At 41.1% G+C, this 23,809-nt stretch overlaps 1 protein-coding gene across 2 annotated transcripts in view; it reads right to left on the bottom strand.

Annotated features, from left to right (window-relative positions):
* Positions 1-8,921: 8,921 nt before the first annotated feature.
* Positions 8,922-23,809, bottom strand: part of TMEM229B (transmembrane protein 229B) — a 33,335-nt gene continuing 18,447 nt past the window's right edge. Inside the window, exons 1-2 of one of the 2 annotated variants that reach the window (XM_048486451.1) lie at positions 17,383-17,454; positions 8,922-12,525 (exon numbers count right to left, since the gene is read on the bottom strand). In XM_048486451.1, the coding sequence (XP_048342408.1) occupies positions 11,995-12,525; positions 17,383-17,433 (582 nt within the window). In that variant the 5' untranslated portion in view covers positions 17,434-17,454 and the 3' untranslated portion in view covers positions 8,922-11,994. Of the gene's footprint in view, positions 12,526-17,382; positions 17,455-23,809 lie in introns of those variants that run through there. The other variant, XM_048486452.1, reaches the window with a different exon arrangement.

Here is a 23,809-nt window from a genome sequence, read left to right as displayed (position 1 = left end):
AGAGATCAGTTCCCCTGGAGAAAATGAATGTTTTGGAGAATGGACTTCCCAGGGTCCATTCCCAAATCTCCAGGAATTTCCCAACCAGGATCTGGCTACCCTTTCCCCCATCCCTTGCCAGTGGCCAGGGGGATGTGGCAAGCCTGACTTCAGAGGATATTATGCCACAAAGTCCAGGGAAATTATCTCTGTAGTTTGGAGATCAGCTGTAGTTTTGGGACATCTCCAGCCACCACTTAGAGGTAGCCAACCATAGCGTGAAGAGATCTTCTTTGGAAAACGAAGCTTTTGGACAGAGCAGCCTAGTGGCACCAAGCAGTGGTTTATTTTAACTATGGTTAGTTTTTGAAAACAAATTACACATGATGGCTTAACTCAACAAATACTGGTTTTACAATGTTTATTTTGAGGGAGCAGCAGTTGAGTAGTGGTTAAGAGCAGGTGCACTCTAATCTGGAGAACCAGGTTTGATTCCCCACTCTGCCAGTTCCCATCATCCAAATTTCAGATCTATGTTACCCGCCCCTCCCACCCCCCACCTTGCTCCTTCTCTGGTGCCGTCTTTTCTCTTGCTTTGATTTCCATATTGCAAGCTATATCAGTAAGGGTATGTTTTATTCACTTTTCTAGAGTGCTGCATTGACGGATTGAATAAATAATTAATAACAACTAAAACGGTGTAGTCAGTCATCACCAACACCGGGGCTGCTGCCATGTATGCTATTTATATTCAACTGGGATCTGCATTTGCAAAGCTTTAGCCCAGTAAATACTCATATATTTAATTATAGTCAAACCCAGAGAGAACATATGCAACTGTAGCTCACTTGAAAGCAATTTCTTGGGATCAGCTCACAAATCAGCACCAAGATATATAGAAATTTTAATTAATTATGTATACATACACATACACACAAATATATATATATAAACAAAAATATATTATTTTTGTTTGTATATTTGTTTGTATATTTTTGTTTATATTATTATATTATTACTATTCAGCTAGAGTAGGATGGATAACTAAGTGGCTAAAGGAAGATAAAGAGTAGTGTCAACACTACTAAGAGTCTGAATTTGGCTGAGTTAAAAGGGGAAAACTGCTATTATGCTAAGGACAATTTTGTGATTGGTACCCTAGGAAAATGCCTAGACAAAAGTTAGATCCAAATTAGCTCTTGGAATATCATTGTTAGCATCTGTTATAAGATCCAAGGACTTTCATCAATCTGCAAAGGAAGGGAATTTTAAAATCTGGGAAGATCTGGGTATGGCAAATTGTAAGTCCTTAGTCTCTAATGGATGACCAATTATTATTTTTACAGACATATTATCTCTAAGCAATGGGCAAGATTGGTGATCAATAATCAACTCCTTTTCCTATTAAAATCCACAACCTGCCAGATCAAATGTGACAATGCTGGGAAATTGACTCCAAAAATTAAGATGAAGAAAGGCGTCAAACAAGGATGTGTTCTTGCATCGACCTCATTCAATCTCTTTATTAATGACCTGGCAGAGACTTTGAATGAGGCTAGTTTTCATAGTCCAACTTTAGGCAAAAGGAAAGTGCACTTACTATTATATGCTGACAGCATGATTCTGAGATATAGAACCCAGACTGGTTTGAAATACCTTCTTAGTAAATGTTATGAATACTGTATCTTAAATCGTTTGGAAATAAATCCCACAAAGTCTAAAACAATGGTCTGTGCTAATTCCTTTAAGCTTTCTAGCTGGTTTCTGAACAGCAATAAACTTGAACAGCAATACAAATATTTAGGACTCAATTTCTGCTATAAAGTCAACTGGGCTATCCATCAGTATAACGTGGTGAAAGAATATAAAATTCAGCTGGCAGTGGTACTTAAATTTCAGTTCTCCAAAGGACAAGGATATATACCAGTGGCACTTGAAGTTTTTAAAGCAAAAGTTATTCAACATCTTATGTATGTAGTACCTATTTGAATAAATGTATGGAACAAATCAGCTGAAAGAGTGCAGTCTGTCTTTCTCTATAAAGTGTTTGGCGTGCCGCACTCTGTTCCTTATTCTTTTCTATATTTGGAAGCAGGCCTGAGTTTATTGGAAACCTGGCTGGCTAATAACCATGAACTTTTGGCTGAGATTCTGCTTTAATATGAAGGAGAACAGTTTAATTCGATCTGCGATGTATGACTTGATGATCTCTAAATGGTGGTCCAATATTATCAAAAATATTAAATCTTTAGGTTTTTCATTGGAGGAATTTCATATGCGTAATTTGAATGAAATCTTCAATATACTTAAAATAAGATTACTGGACCAGGAACAACAGCTGCTTTTAGCACCGGCAAACAAATAATTCTCTCCTCTATATTATAACATAGTACAGTTGGCACATTATATCTATCTATCTATCTATCTATCTATCTATCTATCTATCTATCTATCTATCTATCTATCTATCTATCTATCTATCTATCTATCTATCTATCTATCTATCTATCTATCTATCTATCTATCTATCTATCTATCTATCTATCTATCTATCTATCTATCTATCTATCTATCTATCTATCTATCTATCTATCTATCTATCTATTTCATTGGACTTCATAGACCGCCTCATCCCCGGAGGGCTCTAGGCGGTTCACAACATAGACAATATAACAACCAATAAAATCCTAAAAACATTAAAATCAATATGCAGCATAACAACCCATCTTAGTGGCACCCAATCGTGAGGTTGGGAGGGACTGGCAGCGCCAGATGGAACTAATATAGGGCACTGCCAGAGATGACGCTGTGGAGGGCCTCACAAGGGGGCAGCCGATCTGCAGCCGGCCTCGCCAAAAGCCCGGTGGAACAGCTTGGTCTTACAGGCCCTGCGGAACTCACCAAGATCCCGCAGGGCCTGGACTGCTGGAGGAAGAGCGTTCCACCAGGCAGGGGCCAGGGCTGTAAAGGCCCTGGCCCGGGTAGAGGCCAGCCGCATCATTGAAGGGCCAGGGACTTCCAGCAACTCTGCCAACGCAGAGCGTAGTGGTCTATTAGGGACGTACGGGGTAAGACGGTCCCACAGGTCTGAGGGCCCCAAGCCGCGAAGGGCCTCAAAGGTTAATACCAACACCTTGAAGACGATCCAGAATTCCACCGGCAGCCAGTGCAGACAGCGCAGCACAAGGGTAATGTGATCTTGATAAGTCCCCCCCCCCCCGTAAGAAGCTGAGCTGCTGCATTCTGGACCAGCTTCAACTTCCAGATCAGCCTCAAGGGAAGGCCCGGGTAGAGCGAGTTACAGTAATCCAACTGCGAGGTGACTGTTGCATGGATCACAGTGGCCAGGTCAGCTTGGGAGAGGTAGGGGGCCAGCCGCCGGGCCTGGCGAAGATGGAAGAAAGCTACCTGGGTAACATGGGCCACCTGGCCCTCCATAGAAAGGGAGGAATCCAGGCGGACCCCCAGGCTACAAGCCAGGGAGGTTGGGGCCAATATAACCCCTTCCAGAACCGGCAGCTGAAAATCCCTAGGTCTCTCACCACGACCCAGCCAGAGGACCTCCGTCTTCAATGGATTGAGTTTTAACCTGCTCTGCCTCAACCAACCAGCAACCGACTCCAAACAATGCTGTAGAGCCGCAGGGGCAGAGGCCGCCCCTCCCCCCTCCATCAACAGAATGAGCTGGGTGTCATCAACATATTGGTGACAACCCAGCACAAAGCTCAGCACCTGAGCAAGGGGTCGCATGTAGATGTTAAATAAGAGCGGGGATAACAAGGCCCCCTGAGGTACCCCGCAATGAAGCAGACACCTTTGGGAGGCCTGGTCCCCACACCACACCTGCTGACCCCTGTCCTGGAGAAACGAGGCAATCCACTGAAGGACGGTGCCCCGCACTCCAGAAGCAGCCAGGCGGTGGGTCAAAAGATCATGGTCGACCACATCAAACGCTGCAGTAAGATCAAGCAAAACTAATAGCACTGGTCCGCCTTGGTCTAAACGCTCTAGACAAAGATGGGCTCTAATTCAAGCTAGGTGCAATGTATTTTTGTCAGCAGTGGAGGAGGGACGACAGCTATTGAAACCATTCAATGAAAGATCCTGTTCATTCTGTTTAAATCAAGTAGAGACTGTTACTCATATGATCTTCTTCTGTCCTAAATATGCGAACATCAGATATTTGCTGCCACAAGCTACATTTAATAAAGCATTAATTTGCTTAGCCAATTCCAGAATTGCCCTACTTCTAAACAGTAAAAAAACAGATATTGGAAAAGACTGCAAAATTTCTTCTGCAAGTGATTGCTATACATACTCAAGAACAACATAAACTTGAACTTGTTTTAATATCTATTTATTTTATTTGTCCTTGTTTTTATGTCTAATAAAGATTATGTGAGGATGATAAGCAATGTGCAGATGCTACCAAGTAAAAAGGAAATAAGAACCCAACTGATAGGTTTTGAAAAATCAACAATAGCTGGTAAAAGGAATATACATTCTAAGATCTATAATTATTTACTGGTTATTGATAGTAAATGGCAGAAAAGATTGTAAAGCTCCGGACAAAATATCTGAAAGTTCCAATAAACTCAGAGATTTGGACAACCATGTTAAGACATGGTTTAAATTTTTCAGTAACTTTTTCTGCCAATGAAAATTAATTAAAGTGCTATATCAGTAGCACCTATATATGTATATGATGGGAATGGAGCAGAACGATAAAATACTGGAATATGATTGCTACAGTGATCTCTCATAGTATAAAGAACAAGTTATCATTTTCCCTTGCATTTTTGTTGTTGTGGAATTATATGGATTTCCTTTCTAAAGATGTACATGAATTTGTTCTTAATGCTGGCGTGGGGGGCAGGGCGGGGGGGAGTCTGCCATCCCAGGCCTCGGAGAGCTGCTTTTATAAGCACTGCCTGGGGCGGGGCTTGGGGAGGCGTGGCCACTCCCCCAGGGGCGTGCCCCCCAACCCCCCATAAAAAATCTATACCTACATCACTGCACTCTTGAGACCTAGATTTGATTCCCCACTCCTCCATATGAAGCCTGCTGGGTAACCTTGGACTAATTACCATTTTCTCCAAACTCTCTCAGTCTCACCAATCTCACATGGTGCCTGTTGTGGGGATGGGAATGATTGTAGATTGTAGATTGTAGGTGGGGGGGAAAGTGAAGTATGTAAACCAACTCTTCTACATTGTACATGTAATATCTTTGTGAGGTATCATAACAAATATAATCTTCTTACACAGTCTGCACATGAACTGAGCTAAATATGAATGGAATCCAGCCATCAAGTTTCTGTGTCAGTTCGCTGCAGAATCCTATATCAGATCATGAGAAGCTTTGACACCAAATAACAATCAAATTCTCACTCTCCAAAACAGCACCTCCACATTGCTCCCAGCAAGATTCTTTTTTATTATGTGCTCAGAACTGTGATCTTTGATGTTTTTGTGGCACCCAGCAGCCATCTCACCTGTTTTCTCTGCACTTTGAAAGTAATGGCACCCAACAGATGGGAAATAGAGCTGAGTTTTTAGAGATCACTCTAACAGCATTACCAGCAAATCCCTCTGCCTACTGGGAACTGCAGTCTGTGAGCTGCACAGATGAAATTGGAATGTGCTTTACAAGGCATGCATCTTCAAAGGGTTCAAGTAGATGAGAACATCCAAAAAGAGACTTACAAGGTCTGCCTGATTGAATTAATCAGCCTGGCAATGCTCAGCTTTTGTAGTGACTGGAGCTGCAATGGATGTCAGCATATATTAATTCTGGGTGTAAAGCGAAGTAGGATGTCATAACTAAAGGTACTGTGGACATCAGAGATACACACACACATCAAACCCACTGAAAGCAAAATAACTGCCTGCCTATCATACAGTTATTCATGAACCTACATTAAAACTGAAAGAATGCAGACATACATCATGAGTTTGGTGAACATGGCCAGCCTGGTAGCCACATCCCATATCCAAACCATAGTAACATATCATGGGGACAGGCTGGCCCTGGCTCGTAGCCTAGGGAGTAAACCACCTTCCACATCAGAATGAGCACCAGTGTAAGGATGCCATTTGGGAAAAAGCAGAATCTTTGAGAATTTGCAGAACAGAAATACTGTTTAACGTGTTCAAGTCTGCGTCTAAAGCTCAGAATTTAAGGACAAATGCCTCGTGGCTTCATTTCCAGAATCACTGAAGGCAAAATTATACAAGATATGAATTGGTTGTTTTGTGGTTGGGACTCCGGACCTGTTATTTCATCCTTAAAAAGCAGGTGTGGTAGGGCCTTTATGGATTGGGCTCATGTTTGGAATGGGGTGGAAGTAAACACTTTTCTCCCTATGCTGTTCCGCTTGCCAAAAATGCAATCCACTGGGCTACTTTAAGGTCTGGTGCGGAGAAACAGATTTACATCTTGATAAGAACATTCAAACCTGGGGGTGAAATTCATCATCATATTAATTAAAAGGTTCGGCAGGGCCTGTAAAACGGACCTGGTCCGCCAGGCTTTTGGCCAGCCGGGATAGCCATCAGACCCTCGTGTCATCCAGGCCCCCTGTGGATGGGGTTGGGGGGAGGGAACTGTCGCCAGATTGATTGTTTTAATTTACAGATTGAATTACTGTTTTATGTTTTATTTTATATATTAAATTATGATGTACACCGCCTTGAGCCTACTGGAGAGGGCGGTCTAAAAATATAATAAACAAACAAACAAACAAACAAATAAAATATAGGCTGCAGTCTCATACACACTTATATTGAAGTCCATGGGACTAAGTTTCAAATGCTCACCCACAAGACAGATTGTTAGTCTATGTCTGTATCACTGGTGCGGTTGGGCTCCCAGTACAGCAAAAGTTGGAGCAGCAGCAGCAGCAGCAGCAGCAGCAGCAGCAGCAGCAGCAGCAGACAATATTCTTGTTATTAAAATATAAGTTAATTGCCACACAATAACTGTGTTTCTAAAACTACAAATTCTGTTGTCTATCAAATCTCCAATAGTCAACCAGAAGCGTTGCAGGGCCATAGCAGTACACGGGCCCACCCACTTCTCAAGAACACTTGGCAGGTACAAGAAAAAGTATCAGCAGGTACCATGGTACTCCAGGTACAGCTCTGGTGACCCCTGTGGTATAGTTTCTCCTATATTCCTGCTGTTTACTTTATGATTCTTGAATTGGAAGAGAGATTACACATAACTCCCATCTCTAGAAGCAATTGTGGAAAGGACAAGTATCTTCTGTAACAGATTGGGGGTCTACTATGCTTCTTTCAGGCCAGATTATCAGACTCCTCCTTGCAACTGAACATATACATCTTTTCCACATTACAGTTTCAAAGTGGTAGGCACCATCTGTGATTTAAAATCGTAATATGGGAAGCAACCTGCCAGTCCACCTCACATTTCAGTTCCCTGAGGCATGGAGCATTCTGCTATTCTCAACCAACATTCTGTTATTGCTGCTGGCTGATCTGTCCTGTTCCTTGTTTCATTACATTAGCAGTTTTGACTGTGTAACCTTCCTTCTGCATAGCTAGAATGAGGCTTTGGTTTATTTTGCGATTTATTTATAATTTAGGATGTTGTGGGTTTTCCGGGTTGTATGGCTGTGTTCCAGAGTATTTTCTCCTGATGTTTCACCTGCATCTGTGGCTGGCATCTTCAGAGGATCTGGTGGTAATAAAGCAAATGGAGTATATATACCTGTGAAATACCCAGGATGGGAGAAAGAACCCCTGGGATGTGCTCACGGCACCCCAGGGTACCGTGGAACACTGGTTGGGAATCACTGCTCTAACCCCTACACCATGCTGCTCATTGCAGACCACTTGGCAAACAGTTGTTTAACTGTTAAACTAATTATGGTTGCTGTGATTGTCTGCTGACCACTCCCCTAACTATGGTTAGTTAAGAGTCTGTCAAGCCAGAACTTTTAAAGCCTCTTACTGAGTGTTTCTTCTTTCTGTGTAACATTTCAGTACTACATGGAGAGGGGGGAATATGTAGAGAACTCAGACCCTGCTCATTTTTTAGTACCTCCATGTTAGGATCTTGCTAACTTCCTCTTTGAAGCCCATGCAGAACATGTATGTTAAGGACATCTTAGCGGTACTTGCCCCCTTGTAAATAGCCCAGGGGACTTAGGGAACAGCACCTACAAATTTCAGATATCCATAAATTGTGTCATATGCACTTTCAGATGGTTGAGGTTGCTACACGTTCATTTTTATGCTGGATGTGAGCCTCCTATGTAGAAAGAAAGAGACCTTCTAGTGAAGAAATAAAAATTAGTAACATAGTGTTACAAAAGTACAGTACTGCCTTGTGGAAAGGCTTCTGAGCAAGACTTGTGTAAGATATGGCCATTGCCCCCCAAAAGCATTCCGAAGCTTTCTTCTGATTTGTAATGTCGAAGGCTTTTATGGCCAGAATCAACTGGCTGTTGTGGATTTTCTGGGCTGTGTGGCCGTGGGCTGGTAGTTTCTGCCCCTAATGTTTTGCTCACAACTATGGCTGGTATCTTCAGAGGTATGTCTTGGTGAGATATACCACGGAGAGATGCATCTCACTGTGACATACCTCTGAAGATACCAGCCATAGATGCGGGCAAAATGTTAGGAGCAAAAACTACCAGACCACAGCCACACAACACAGAAAACCCACAACAGCCAGGTTCTTCAGATTTAGCTAAATCATCAGGATAATGTGCTAGTGCCCAGCATTAATGCGACAGACATAGACACATAGGGCATGTGTGTGTGTGTTCCACTGGTATAGAACTTTTTAAAGGGAAAAAAAGCTACAAAAGAAGTGTAACGCAGCACAAGAGCAAACTTGTAGGCCCCCCTCCCCCCTCCAAAACTCTAAGCATAAACCAAGTTCTCTTTATGAGAGAGAAAGAGAGGGCAAAGCCAAACAAACCACAAGTTTTTATTGCTGGTGAATTCAAACAGGCAACTTTAATCTACTGAGGAAGATACACGTACAAGCAAATCTTTAACTGAAGATTGTGTGCGTTTTAATTGTTATGTTTTATACGCAAGTGCTTCCTCTGCTGCACAGCTTCTAGGCGACTGTTGGCAGCAATGTGGCTGTCATTGCTGCGTAGTTTAAGAGACCCGGCTGCAAAACAACATCAGTAGTTTTCACTTGAAGTGAAAAAAAAAAGTTAAATGAAGCAAAATGGGTAAAATCTCTGGATGCAACCTAGTTGCATTCCTCCTAAACGAGTAAGGAGAACCACAGAGTCTGCTACAGTAGAAGCTGCAAAACACTGTTAAAGACAACTGCTGATTGGTCAATGGAACGACTGGTCAATGGAACATGGAGAAAGATGACTATATGATGCCCAGCTCAGTTTCTGGTGTGCAAACTGCAAATAAAGTGCACTTCTGTGTGAAAATTACAGACCTTTGAGGGCACATCTCAGAGTAGAATCAGAGATAATAGCATAAAATATGCTTTAGAAGGTGCAGCATTAATGCACCAAAGGAAAAGGTAGCTCATTTGTAGAAGATGCCCATAGGAAGGCCAGAAACCAGTCTTTAGTGTAAGCAACTGTTGTTTAGCCATTAAGTAACTGTGCTATTTAGGATAAGAATACAGACACAAAGGGTACAGGGTTGTGCTACTGGCCAAGGCAGGAATGGAAATCAAACAGAACTAATGTCTAAGCTTATTGGTGACTGGTTAGTGGTGAGAATGTAATTCTGCCTTGTGTTTCATAAACACTTGTTACCAGGAAGTGTAGGTTTCCCAGATTTCCTTCTTGCACTATTCTTTTCATTGAAAACTTATATATATATAAAGCAATCAAAATATATATATTTTCAGTATGGGGGGGGGGGGGGACCAGCAATGTATAATACCTCTACAAGTTAATCTTGCCTTTTGAGGTGCAGAACAGAATCTCACAGAAGAGAAATGCTAAGAGAAAGCTTATTTTCACAGTATTTAGGATACTCTGTCATCAACAAAGAGGGTTTAAGAGCATATCTCGGACAACAACAAGTTGCCCTTCCATCTTATTTTTCAATCTTAGTTGACTTCTGTTGCATGGCTGATGCATAAAGTCTCTATGCGTGGCACCACACTGGATGGGAAACATGGTTTCATTTAGTGGTTACTTTTAAACATTGGATGGACTATAAAAAGAGAGTATGAATCTCTCTGAAGTTTTCCAAGTATTTCAGGAGCCTGCAGTCTATCACAGGCCCAGTATCTCTGCCCACCCATGACCAGCGATGGATATCACATGTCAGGGACATAGAAAGGAACAAAGCAATCAAACTCTGACAAGCTAAGGTGACTCATGTTCATTAGACAATGTAGAACCCATCCAAAGTGGCAGGATATGTTTCTTTTTCTGAGAATGGACAAACAAACAGTTGTATTAGACTGATAAAACAAACAATAGCAGACCAAATAATTAAGTAGTCACATCTTTAACAAAAAAACAGAAGAGGTTCTGCAGTCATATAAGGACATTCATATCACAAGCCTAACTTCATTGCTAGTACAATTCCCTTCCATTCAGTGCAAATGATACCTGGAATTCTTCTGGTCCAGGAGGCCCGGTTATAGCACACCTTCCTCTTAAGGCTATTAGATGCTTGCTACTTGAAGCAGCCCCAGAATCATCAGAACAAAAAGAGATATTCTTTGGTGGTCACTAGATAGCGATCTATCTCATTACAACTACTTGCTATGTACCTGCTTGGGACCTTCTTGCTTCCCTTGAGCTTAGTGTGCCCTTGCTGTGCTGTTTCAGCCCATTCTGGAAGAGAGTGATCCTATAGTGCCCCTTACTATAAGGCAGTTCTGCAGCTCACACATACTTTTAGAAAGAGAGCTGGCTGCACTACCAATACTGCTATTAGTACTTGGAGAACACTAGGCAGACTTAGATAAGGTCAGATCAGTGCAGACAGAAGAAAATAAACACAAGGAATATACAGTTCTTTAGGATTCCAAATCTTGATGAATCCAGCTGCCATGTGACGACTTTAATCCCAGGACCAATGATCTATGTTTATAGCCATCAGGATCACGGGGAACAGACTTTCTTGGGGAGGAAAGAAGAGCTGGTGATATGAATAGTGGCTAAGGGGTTAGCAAGAACCAGACCTGAAGCAGCCCTTCTTTTTGAATTCCTCTACAAATAGTAAAGATAAGAAATAGGGAAGACTTCAGCCATTTTTCTCCCACTTTTGGCCACTTGACCAAAATGTAGCTTGTACAACAATAATAAAATTAATCCAGAAGAACAGGCCTTTTATATATATATATATATATAAGAGAGAGCACAAGAGAGAGATCGGAATGGGAGAGCAAGCTCTGTAATGAGCATCAGAATGGATGATTCAAAAAGTAATTTTTTATATAAATCCAGTAAGATGTCCAGCACCGTAATATCATACACTGTGGTGCAATAAAAAAGCCTTAGGAGGAGCACACAAAAGGGCAAACTCGACCTCCCAGGTAGACTGCCACTGTTGGGCTATCTCAGCAGCTGCTGATTTCTTCTTGACCCTGCAGCATCTCAGGTCCCATGGGAGGTATTGGTTGCAAGCAAGCACCTGAATATTGCCTCATGGAATATAAGCCAATCACTAACAGGGGCATCTGTGCCAATTTACTAACTTGTGTGTGTGTGTGTGTGTGTGTGTGTGTGTGTTGTACAAGCTATACTAGCATTTCTCTTATTTTTTACATATGCAGTAAAATGCAGGTAATAGTTCATATAGTAAGCTACAAGTCAGAAACTATCTAGCCAACAGGTAGCTGGCAGTGCTACTTGCAGTTTAAAAAACAAAAAGTAAAATCCATAGAAAATCTACTGGTTCCACTTTTTCATGCACAGCTCCAACAGAAGGAGGTTTCTTTATCATAGAGGAAGCAGGAATTTTGCTTTTGAAGCCATCATTACAGGTCTCTAATGAAGGGGGCAGGAGTTCATTTCGTCAAAGTGCAGCCCTAAGTTACTATTCAATTAGTCTTCACGTGGCCATTGGCCAAGGTTACAGGAGCTGTGGGAGCCCCTGGTTCAGCATTCTCATCAAACCGTAAACGTAGAGTGTTTCTGATGACCAACTGTTCCATGATAAATGCTGCGCAGAACCATGGAATGGCATACTCAAGGGTAATGAGGCCCATGAAGTTCAAGTCAAACTGTGAATAGTCCCAAGGACAGGCATTGAACTGGCGCAGAATGAAGCCAGTGGTGAACTCCCACAGATACGTCCACAGGGTATATATGAGGCAGCGCACTAATATGTTACACTTGTCCTTCAGATACAGATACATCTTTTCTACAATGAGGATGGAAGTGCCATAGATGAAGAGTGCCCACACACTGGTGACTCCTGGGAACTTCCAGTTGAAATTGACAACAAACTCCCAGGCAGCTGTGAACATCACCTCACAGAAGTAGCCATGAATGGCATAGAGGTACCACCGGGAGAAAGAAGTCAGGGGTTCTGCAACTGCCATCCTTCCACACAGTCCCCAGCAGGAACTCTATAAGAAAGGGGAGAAAAAAATAGAGACTTGGTAAATAAGGTTTCCAGCACTAGGTTTTATCACAGTGATAGTCAAATATGGAATTACATAACAGAAGTATCATAGATCTGCAGTCAGGTCCTCAAAATAACATGCTCAAGAACAGATCAGGGATTTAGGAATGTCTTTTTAACTGACTGGCAAACCTGGAAGATAAAATGTTTATTTTGAAGATAACCCTGAATGTGAGACCACCCTGCTAAAAATGACATAAACAAACTTTCTTATTACTGCAACTTGCATACAAATTTAAGATGACCTCCTCTTTTTATGGCACATCTGGGGGGGGGACACACCTGTCTTTGCACAAGAGTAAATACAATATCAAGAACACTGTGCCTCTCCCTCATTTGTCCAAATGCTTAGTGTACATTCAAAACCAAAGTACACTGTAACAACATGTTGGCTCACACATGTTGTGGAACAGACAAGTAAACATTGGGGTGGGGAGAGTGGAAGCTAAATGGGTCACGTGGGAGGCATGTTTGGATGATTGACCCTCCCCAGGTTCACAGGGCTCCCATCCAACCAGAATGTGCACAACAGCATGTTGGGCAGGTAGAAAGGCAGAAGCCAGACTGCTGGCAGCAGGTGTGTATGTGCGTGCACATGTGCATGCCATGGTGGTACTTGAGGCTGGCAGCGCCGGGACTGGGATGCACAACATGGGTGGCCCTGTTGAGTGTCCTACTGGACACTGCAGGTAAGGCCAGGCAGTGCTCCCAACTCCCTCTGCATGGGTGCCCTGTCAGCCACCCTGACATCTATGCAGAGAGGGGCCAGTGTGAACTGGCTCCAGTTCAGTGACGCTCTTCACCCCTTCGAGCAAAGGGACTACTATGCTCTTCTTCTCCTCTGGACCTACTTTGCTTTTCTTTTCCTTTTTTTCCCTCTCTCTCTCCATTCTATTCCTTCCCCTCCTCCTCTCTCTCATGCTGGCTCCCTCCTCATCCCTTTTTAACCCGTCTGTGCTTCTCCTCCCCTTTCCCCCTTTGGCTTGGCACAGCAGAAGAAAAAAAGTCCTAACCTCTGCAGTCCCAACTCTGAATTCCTAATCCTGCAGCCCCCCCCCCCCCCCCTGTGACTGCTGGCATCCTCCTAGTTCTTCTGCCTTTCTACCTGCCCAACTAAGCACTAAGCACTTCTGTTGCTGCCACCTTCCTGCCCTCCATTTGGGCTTTTGCCCTTGCTTCTTGCCTGGACTTATTTTACAAGGTTTTATGTAGAAGGTCTTATTAGCTTTATTACTTTATACTAACCAGAGGCTATCCTACACAAAATGTAAATTAGGAGCAGTCAGAGAGTTTGGGGCAGGTTGTCCACATGGAGCAGGGGTGCAGATCCTCCACGTGGAGCTTGGAAGCAGGGCCAGCCGGCTCACCCTTCCCTCCAACTCCACATGTAGTTTGGGAGAGTGGCAGGCTCATTTGGTGCAGGCCTCAGCTTGCCCAGGTCCAGCGTTAAACTTCACGCCTGCAGTTTAAAGCTTGACCGAAGCCTCACTGAGGCCGGGATCAAACCTAGCAGCTGGGCCTCACCAGCTCCAACTTTATACTGTTGGCTCTGCCCCCCAAAATCCATCTCCAGTCATCAGATTGTTTTGCTGGGAAAACTGTACTCTGAAGAAGCTGTTAGGTCAGAATATGGAGAAACACAATAGCTCAAATTGGATATTCCCTATCTCCCTATCTCTTCAACCGGTATTGCAGAACATAAGGAAAGCTGGATTAGATTTCAATGAAGGTGGAGTGAAAATTGGTAGAAGGAACGTTAATGTTTTGAGACATATAGATGATACAACATTACTAGCAGAAAATAGTGAATTGAAATGGCTACTTAAAGGAGAAAGAGCCAAAGCAGGATTACAGCTGAGCATCAAGAAGATAAAAATATGTTAAAAAATTTTACAAGCTCTAGCTTGCCTGTTGGATGGCAAGGGCTTTTCTTGCACCCTTTTATAATGTGGTTCAAGTTGCCTTATCTAGTGTGTGGCTTGATTCCCTTATTTTAAATCAGTTCTTCAACTTTTTATACCCCAGTTTTTCTCCTAAATTGGACTGTCTTGAAGCTTCTGCTTCAAATACTTGTACAGCTTGCTTCTGATCTGTACTGGGTGGAGGTATTATTGTTGTAGAACTTAACATTGTTCATGTTCTTTCCATCTCAATCTTTCTTTAGTTTACCATGTGATTAAAAATGAATGATCCTTGAAACATCATGGTTTAAAGAGATATTTGTGAAATGCTTACATACTGCTTATATGGTGCAACTTTCCTGAGATAAGTGAATGCTCCAAATGTTGCTTGTAGGAAAAGGCTTTCAGTCTTCTATGAGTCATTTCATCAGTGTATTGATCAATAGGACTACTGAGTGTATTGTTGTTGTTTTTATTTAGATTTTTATCTAACCCTTTTCTGACCAGACAGGAATCGGATTTGGGAGTGGAATTTCAGTTCTTGCCGCAGGTACCATTTTTTGTAGTTATACTCCTGCTGTGGAAAACAAGTTACCATCACAGACAGATATGCAAGCAAGCTTAGGACTGACACACAGTTCCCTGCTACATGTATAATTTTAACGTTGAGCCGTTTGTGCATTAATGAACATGACAGTAGATTCAATATTTTACTACTGTCCCAAACCTAAGAAATCAAACTGCTTCAATTAAGAGAGAGAGAGAGAGAGAGAGAGAGAGAGAGAGAGAGAGAGAGAGAGAGAGAGAGAGATCTAGAAACCAGACTGGAAAGTTACAAGAAATAAAAAGAAAAGCATGAAGACGAGTATAAGATAGGAAAACATAAAGAACCAGATGTGAGATACATTTGGCAAGACAAACTATTAATAGAATGAGTGTGAATGAGCAGCAACAGGGAGGCCAGTACTGAATGAGGCAACAGTGCCTGTCTACAGCCAAGGGCACAGAAGGAGGAAACAGTATACTTTAAGTATCTTTTTTCAGCTTGGGTGGTGAAAAGTACTGTCAAGTCACAGCTGATTTATAGTGACCCCTCATGGGTTTAAAAGGCAAAATACGTTAAAAAGTAGTTTGAGCATCATCAGCTGGGAAGAATACATAAAATTCTGTTTTAGTATGATACAGAAATGGAACAAATAAAAGACTGTACAATAAAATGGGTACAAAATGTTCAAGAGATGTCTTTCCAACAATGGGAGCTATTATGGTCCAAAAACATTAAATTTACAACCTGCCACACATTGAGAGAGAACTGGTATAAAATGTTTTACAGGTGATACGTAGCCCCAAAAGCTACTATAAAGATCAGTAAAAACTTTAAAGGTCTTTGTTGGAAATAGCAAGAAGAAGTTGGAACAATTTATAAGATGCTGTGGACCTGCAAATTTTTTTTAAAAAAGTATTGGATAGAAGTTCATGCAAAAATGCAAAAAATACGGAAGAGTGACTTTCCAGTCAATGCAAAGACAATGTTATTAGCTATCTTTCCAGAGAATCTCCCAAAGAACTTAGAGAATTATTTCTGTATTTATTAACGACAGCCAGAGTAACACTGGCATCTAGATGGAAAGCCAAAAGATGTCCAAATACAGAAACCTGGGAGGAAAAAGTAAGAGAGTATACTACAATGGCTAAATAAACAAATCTTACAAATTGACAGGCAAAACATGAGTTTGATGAAAAGTGAGAAATGTATTTTTTGTATGCTGCTGAATCAATTGTTTAAAAATGGGGATTAAAAACAGAAGTGGAAAAGTTGAATGAAAACATTGTTAGTCAATACTGTAAGTAGTTGTCAGTGTTTGTTAATATACAAGTTGGAGTTATTAGTACAGATAAATGTTAGGTGAGATAAGTAAAATAGAAGAAATTATCTCCCTCTTATTTATAGTTGGTTTATATAATGTTAAAAATAATATCCATTCTATCTGTTACCTGTTTATACAGGTTAATACTTTTTTGATATTAATGTGTGTTTTTAATTGGTTTGTCGTATCTTTTTTCTTTTGTGTGTGTTTCTATATTGAGAAAAATTAATTAAAAAATTAAAACAAAAAGTAGTTAGCTACTGCCTTTCTCTCCATAGCAACCATCAACTTCCTTTGTGGTCTCTTCTCCCATTCAAGTAGTAACAACAGCCAACTTTGCTTAGCATGCTGCAAAAATGAGAGGCTTCAGTTACCCTCATGTTGACAGAGTAAGCTGCATTCTCCAGTTGACAAAATTACACAACCATTTTCAGATACCATAAGCATCTGTATCTTGGAATATTCTATCATGGGACTGACTGGAGGGAACTTGGAACCCAGAAAATAAAACTTCTCCAAAAAAATAATGAGAGGTTCAGTCCAGTGGAAGTTGAAGGAGAGTAAAGAAGGTCATGTGCTTTCAGGATGTTTGGCAGCTATTTTAATCTATAACAACTGAAGTTCAGATGGAAAGTATACAATAGATTAGGAAAGCTCCCTTCGATTAAAAGGGGACACCACTGTGGTTAACCAGCAAAGTCATGGGCTCCACTGAAGGGTAGAAGGCTTCCTTAAAAATATTAGACAAATTCATGAAAAATATGCCTTACAATTGCCTACTGATATTGTGACTAATTGGAACTTCCACGTTCACAGACAGTATACTCGTTAATATCATATGCCTAGATAAACAACAGAGAAAAGCTACACTAGTTTCTAACCTAAAGGGGTTAGATGCCATAGCTGAAAAGTACATTAATTAAATATGTACTGATGGATTTAAATATTTGTACTGCACTCTTCTCCCTGAAGAGACCTAAAGTGGCCTACAACCACAAAGAATATGATATAGACAAACACACACACACAAACCCTATGTCCTGGTTTAGTGCTGGATCCAGTGGCTAGTTCATCCAAATCCATGGACTATGAGCCACAGGCTAAGCCACTGGCTCTTTCTCTTCATTCATGGCCACAGGCTCACAGCTCGGGCCAAACACAAACTGTATACCTGCAACAGGAAGAAAAATCAAACCCTCATCAGGATGTGACAGCTGGCAAGCTGTTACTCCCAATCTTTCCCTCCCTGCCAAATAGCCTCTAGCCATGCCCATTCAAACAGACACTTACGAATGGAAAAAAGCCAGAATAGATAGGCCTTCCATAAATGCCAATGATTAGAAACAAAGAGCATTTTATACTTTGTCTCCTGGGTAAAACCTGTTTGGTGTGTTGTTCTTAGTGGTATACCATCATCTCCACAATTAGAAATAAGAATGCCTCTTTGGAGCATATTTCAGATCTCAGATTGAGAGAGCAGTATGAGTAATGCTTTGGGAATTACTATTAATTTTCAAATAGCCGTACTTCACTTGCATTACTCAATTAACTTTTAAAAACATATGCAATTTAAAAGCATGTATTTGCATCACGAATCAGGAAGATTGTCCCTATCTGTACAAACCCACGAGCCAACTTTTTTGTTCTCAACAGTTCCACTCTGTATCCTCCCACAGAGACATTTAACTGACTATAGACTGATCTAGGGCATTTTCAGGGGCTGCCCCGATGATACAAGAGCTGCGTGCCCAGTTTGAAAGGCATGTACAAAAGTTTTTATGGGTTGCAAGTATAAGTTGTTTATAGACAGAGAAGCTGGTTTTTGTTTTTATTTTATATTACTATTATATGTACTTGAAAACATTCATGTAAACCACTTTTGAGCCTGCTATGTGGAGAGAAGCAGCTAAAATATTGTAATTAACATTCAAAAAGATGCTGCTGACTTTCTGTTAGTTTGCTGACACAAAAGGATGACCCACCTGTGGTGCACCTTGTGCAAGATGCAAACTGCACTTATTGGTTGTCTATTCTTGCTTGTATTGTGGTTTATGATATAATTTTTTAGCAGGATGAAAGCCAACAAATGCCATGATCCTGTCTCTTTGCCAGAGGCCACTTTTCCTGTAATTTTGGCTGTTTCCACATGGACTGATATTGATCCTAGGAAACCAGCTCATCAGTCTTTAAATATATGAGTTTGTGCACATCTCCTATTCAGAACTGCCTCTGAGAGTTATTGCCTCAGAAGAACATCCAAGTTTCAGGTAACTGATAGGATTTATTAATGACCGTTCCTTTTACTGAAAGATAATTGTGCAGGTACACAGAAAAACTTCAGAATAGCACCCCCCAAAAAAGATGAAGCAGATACTACCATAAGAATGTGTTTATTTGATTTAAAATTTGTCCAGGATACAACTCAATAACTCAGGGCTGATTCACACTTTTGTTTGTTGGTGGATGACACAGAGACTTTGCACCACACATTAAATGGAAGATTTGAATTTCCCAGGTTCATGTGTGTCATATTCTCTTCACAACCACTTTGAAAGGTTAGAAGTGGTTTCAAACCACCCCCACCCCATGTGGTATTTTATTTTTTTCCAAACTGCCCATAAGGGTAACTCTGCATGATGGTTTAAGGAAACAAACATGATATGCAGGAGACCGAAACCACCTTTACTGCCTCACTACAGTTGCAAAGAGAAAAAGGCATTAATATGGGAGGCGCAAATGTCCCAGTAAATGTAAGATGCAAAAATCTTGTGTTGTCGACCAACACACACAATAGAAATTCATAAACTGGCCCTCAGTCGCCCTTATTAATGCTAAACTGAATCTCAGACCATTGGATTTCTTGTATTTGCTGGGATGGATTCAACCAGCTTTCCCACTCAGTCTTGGCCAATTCCCCACCTTTATGCAGACCTTGCCTCATATGGCTTTTGTCCCATGATCTGCAATATAACTTTTCTTGGTGGTCCAAGGGCATCCTTCCTCCCTTTTCTATCAGCACAAAAACTAGTAGATTGACTCCACTGATAGCAGAATTAATGTATAAATGTCACTCTGTGCAAGGGTGCATCCTATTTGAGTCTATGGCACACCTCCCATAGATATTAAGGATTGTACTCTTAGCTAGGAGAATAATGTGGCAGTATTGTTGTGATGCAATGCTTCCCAAAAAGACTTACAGTCTTCATTAGCAAAAGAAAACAGAGATGAAGAAAGATGGCAATACACTTTGTTTTCACTACTTGTACTACAGAGCAAGTATGAAAATGCTTGCCATCCATTTGTATATTTTTGATAATGTTTGATGTGTTTCTCTTACAGAAAATTAAACTTTCTGGGCCTATCCAATGCCCAGTCCAGTACATTCTGTGTCTTATTTGAGGAGCTGACTATCACTCAAATCCATGTTCAGTAAGGAGACAAATAAAAAGGAATGACCAAAGATGATTACAGGAATCCAATTATCAAGTTAAGCCAAAAGGGCAAGGGATATTTGAGATTCTCAGACATCAGCAGCTCTCATAAGAACAGCCATGCTGGATCAGACCCATCAAGACCAGCAGTCAGTTCACAGAGTAGTCAACCAGGTGCTTCCAGGAAGCCCACAAACAAGATAACTGTGCAGCATTACCCTGCCTGTGTTCCACAGCACTTAGTACAAAGGAATGCTCTTCTGAAACTAAGGAGAAACAGTGGGAATGGAAAAGCTTTTCCTCCTATCCTATAGTGCTAGAATGTGGAGTCATCTACTGCAGCTGAAGGGTGAGAGATTCAAGATTCAAAACAGACAAAAGGAAGTATTTCTTCACACAACGCATAGTTAAATTGTGGAATCTCTGCCCCAAGATGTGGTATCGGCTGCCAACTTGGAAGGCTTTAAGAGGAAGTGGACATGTTCATGGAGCATAGGGCTATCCATGGCTACTAGACATGAAGCAAACCCTTTTCACACTACACATAATTTTATAGACCTCTATCATATTTCCCCTTACCTGCCTTTTCTGTAAGTTAAACAGCCCTAAGTGTTTTAATGGTTCCACCTAAGGCAGTGATGGCGAACCTATGGCATGGGTGCCAGAGGTGGCACTCGGAGCCCTCTCTGTGGGCACGTGCACACAGAGTTCGTCATGTGGGGGGTGGAAAATCACCCCCCAAACACACATCTAGGCTGGCCTGGGCCACTGAGCACGATGTGTGCGCACTGCAGTGAGCAGGGAGGACTCGGCTGGCGGGCCTGGTGCCTGTGCTCTGGGTGGCGGCTGCCCGGGGGGGGGGGCACAGAGGAGGCAGAGGTGCTAGAGAGGCACAGAGTGGTGCACACGGCACTTGCTTGAGGCTAGAGAAGGCTGGCCCCTGCTCGAACAGGTGGGGCGGAGGAAGAGGGAGCCAACCAGTTTTTTCTAAACTTAAACCTCAGCATTCAGGTTAAATTGCCGGGTTAGCCCTTTGCGATAAATAAGTGGGGTTTGGGTTGCAGTTTGGGCACTTGGTCCTAGGGCAGTTGCTCGCCCTCAGATCATTTTGGTTATTCTTTTCTGCAACTTCTCAAGCTCTGTGATATCCTTTTTTAGGTGTGGTGACCAGAACTGAACACAGTCCTTCCCCATTCATAATAGCCAGATGGCATTTTGGCCTGCTTACTTTTTCAGTAAATCTCAAGCTGATTTTATTTTTCTATCTCTAACAAATTAAGAGGACAATGGACAAAAATACATCATGCCAAAACAGAACCACAAATGGATTTTGGACACCTCAGCAAACCTCTCAAACACTCCCACCTCTCAAACACTCCCACTTATCAGGACTATTGAAGTGCATATAATCCTGAAAAAATTAGTAAATTAAATGATAGCCACAAATCCAGTATTTGATTAGCACTGATCAAAGCCTTGTAATTATTGTAACTATACATTGTTAAAAGCGATGACAAAAGCATCAATAAAAAAGAAATCTGAGAAGTAAACATGTATTCAAGATTTCTTGTCAGGCAGATGGGTGAATTGGTCAAAAAGACCGACAGAGCATCAAAACTCAGAGTCCCAAAGGCCTCTCTGTTTTTTCACAGATCAGTAAATTTTTTGAGAAGTTGCTTCCTTGTTAACAGAATGGATGTAAAACTATTGCAAAATCAAGTTCCCCTGAGCACATTTAGTACACAGAGACATATCAAAACAGGAGACCAAGGTTTTACCAAGTGCAGTGAGCCCAGCTTCCTGCATCATTCAGAAGCCAATAGCAGATATGTGTAGTGAGTCAAATGCTGGTTTAGTCAGTTACTTTAGTGTACATTCATCCATCTGAACATTTGTTTCTTAACATCTTTTTGTTTTTTTAAAAAATAAGGTGCCCAAATCAATCTTTTAAAAGATAAAAAGCTGCTCTACAGAATGTAAAGGAAATAACTCTGCAACATCAGACGTAACTAGGGATAAAAATTATATTTTATCTTAGAGCTGGATCCTGAAGACTGCATATCTGAGCAAGTGGTTGTACTCACAAAACAGGCTCACCATTCAAACTACGTACTCCCAAACCCCCCCCCACACACACACACACAGAGAGAGAGAGAGAGAGAGAGACTTGATGATCCCAATTTCCAACTCGATGATCCCAGTTTCAAAGCCCAGCTTTACATACCAGTGCTACTGAAGCCCATGCCCACAAATTTAGGTTGAATTCATTTCATAGTTAAAAACCCATTTCATAGCTAAAAACCCAACCTTATTTCTAAATAAGGGATGTTTTAGAGATAGGTACTGTAATCAGATATATCTCACAGTCATGAACTACTTCTTCCAAATGGAAGGCTCAGTAGGATTAGCATGAGAAGATCAGTCCAAACAAGAGACTATAATTGTTCATCACACAAGAAGCAGTATAAGGTAGCTGCCATTTAGATGCAATCTGAATGGCCATTACAGAATCCATGGGTTGAAATTTTGAACTACATCAACCTATTCTTTGTTATTGGAGAGAGAAGTAAAGGTAATGATTGTGAGTGTGCATGTATAGTCATTTAATGGCTCCCACTGCATGGCTAGTTTCCATCAAGGAAGGACGATAAAAAATCAGGAAACTGCTGAATATCGGAAGTTATAATTGGCTGTCCAGAGCCATTTGTTGATTCAACTTCACTTTAAAATGAAAAATTCCTTTTTTTCTGGAAAATAAAGTGATTAATGGTCCTCATTTAAAAAGAATCAATGCAACCAGTCTGTCTCTTGAAAAAAATCATCCATCAACTAATTAACATAACTATGATACTTATAAACAGCCCAAATAAAACATGATCAGGATTGTGTTTTACAACAATTGTGTTTTACAACAACTACGTTACATCCCCACACATTCTGTATTCTTTATTTTTAAAGCAACATAAATTTACTTTGTCAAAGCCGGAAACAGCTTGAAATGTAGAGATGGAAAAACATTTTCATTATTAATCAATTAATACCAATACTCTGCTAACTTCAGTAATAGTAAGTAGTCCATGGATGAGAGTTTCAGTCAAATATTTTTAGGGAGAAGAAAATAAAATTGTAAAGAGCCCGAAAAGCCTCAAGTGGCATAATACACTCTTATGCAAGGGAGGAAAAAGGAGGAGTCAGGTAGCCTCAAAGGTAATGAGAAACAGGAGTGACATTGCAGTCGGTGCTCGTGGCAACAAAGTATGAAGAACAGAGGTCTCCGGCAGAAAGATGAGGAGATGGCTTTATCGTGTTCCATTTGAAAAGGTAATCAGATGCTAGTTTGTTGTGTTATTGGATAGAAGGTGGAAAGTCAAGGATGGAAAACAGCTTTAGATACTCATTCATATTAAAGTGGTAGCTAAAACCATGAAAGTAATAGTTGAGAAACAAAACCTGATGAGAAATTGGGTGGAGGAGGGTAGAAACATGAGTAAAGGTTTGACAGACCTTTATATAAAGAGACAAAATGAGGAGAAACGAGTAGCGTGATGGAAATATGAGAAAAAGAAGGCACTGTTATAAAAAGTGAAGAAAAATAAGAGACCCTTCAATACAGGTGGAAGATATTCACTAAGAGGTATAGCCTGGAAAAACCAGACTGGTTGTGCAAGACCAAACACTTTTCAGCAGAACTGCCAGCAGCGCACTACCACAATGTGACAAAAATGTGCAGGCTTAAGGAAAGAAGCTTTTTTTTTTTTTGGTTTATATTAAACATTTCTATACCACCTTATTTCCTCAGACTCAAGGTATCTAGAGCATGTGGAAAAAACTGACTTAATGACAAATTCAAATTGTCAATATTTTCTGAAGATGCATCATTAAAAGCTAAAGTTGATGATGACTTTGAAGATGTGCTGCAAGTCACGATGTTCGCCCTGGAAGCTTTTATCTATTGTCCTATATACACTGTCAAGCAAATCCATTCTCAGCACAGTAGTGCTGACTTGCCCAGTTGCAATTATCACACT

Source organism: Sphaerodactylus townsendi, linkage group LG02 (genome assembly GCF_021028975.2).
Source record: "Sphaerodactylus townsendi isolate TG3544 linkage group LG02, MPM_Stown_v2.3, whole genome shotgun sequence".
NCBI classification, from domain to species: Eukaryota; Metazoa; Chordata; class Lepidosauria; order Squamata; family Sphaerodactylidae; genus Sphaerodactylus; species Sphaerodactylus townsendi.
Note: the sequence above shows the minus strand (reverse complement) of the source record. Positions and strands in the feature narration are given on the sequence as shown.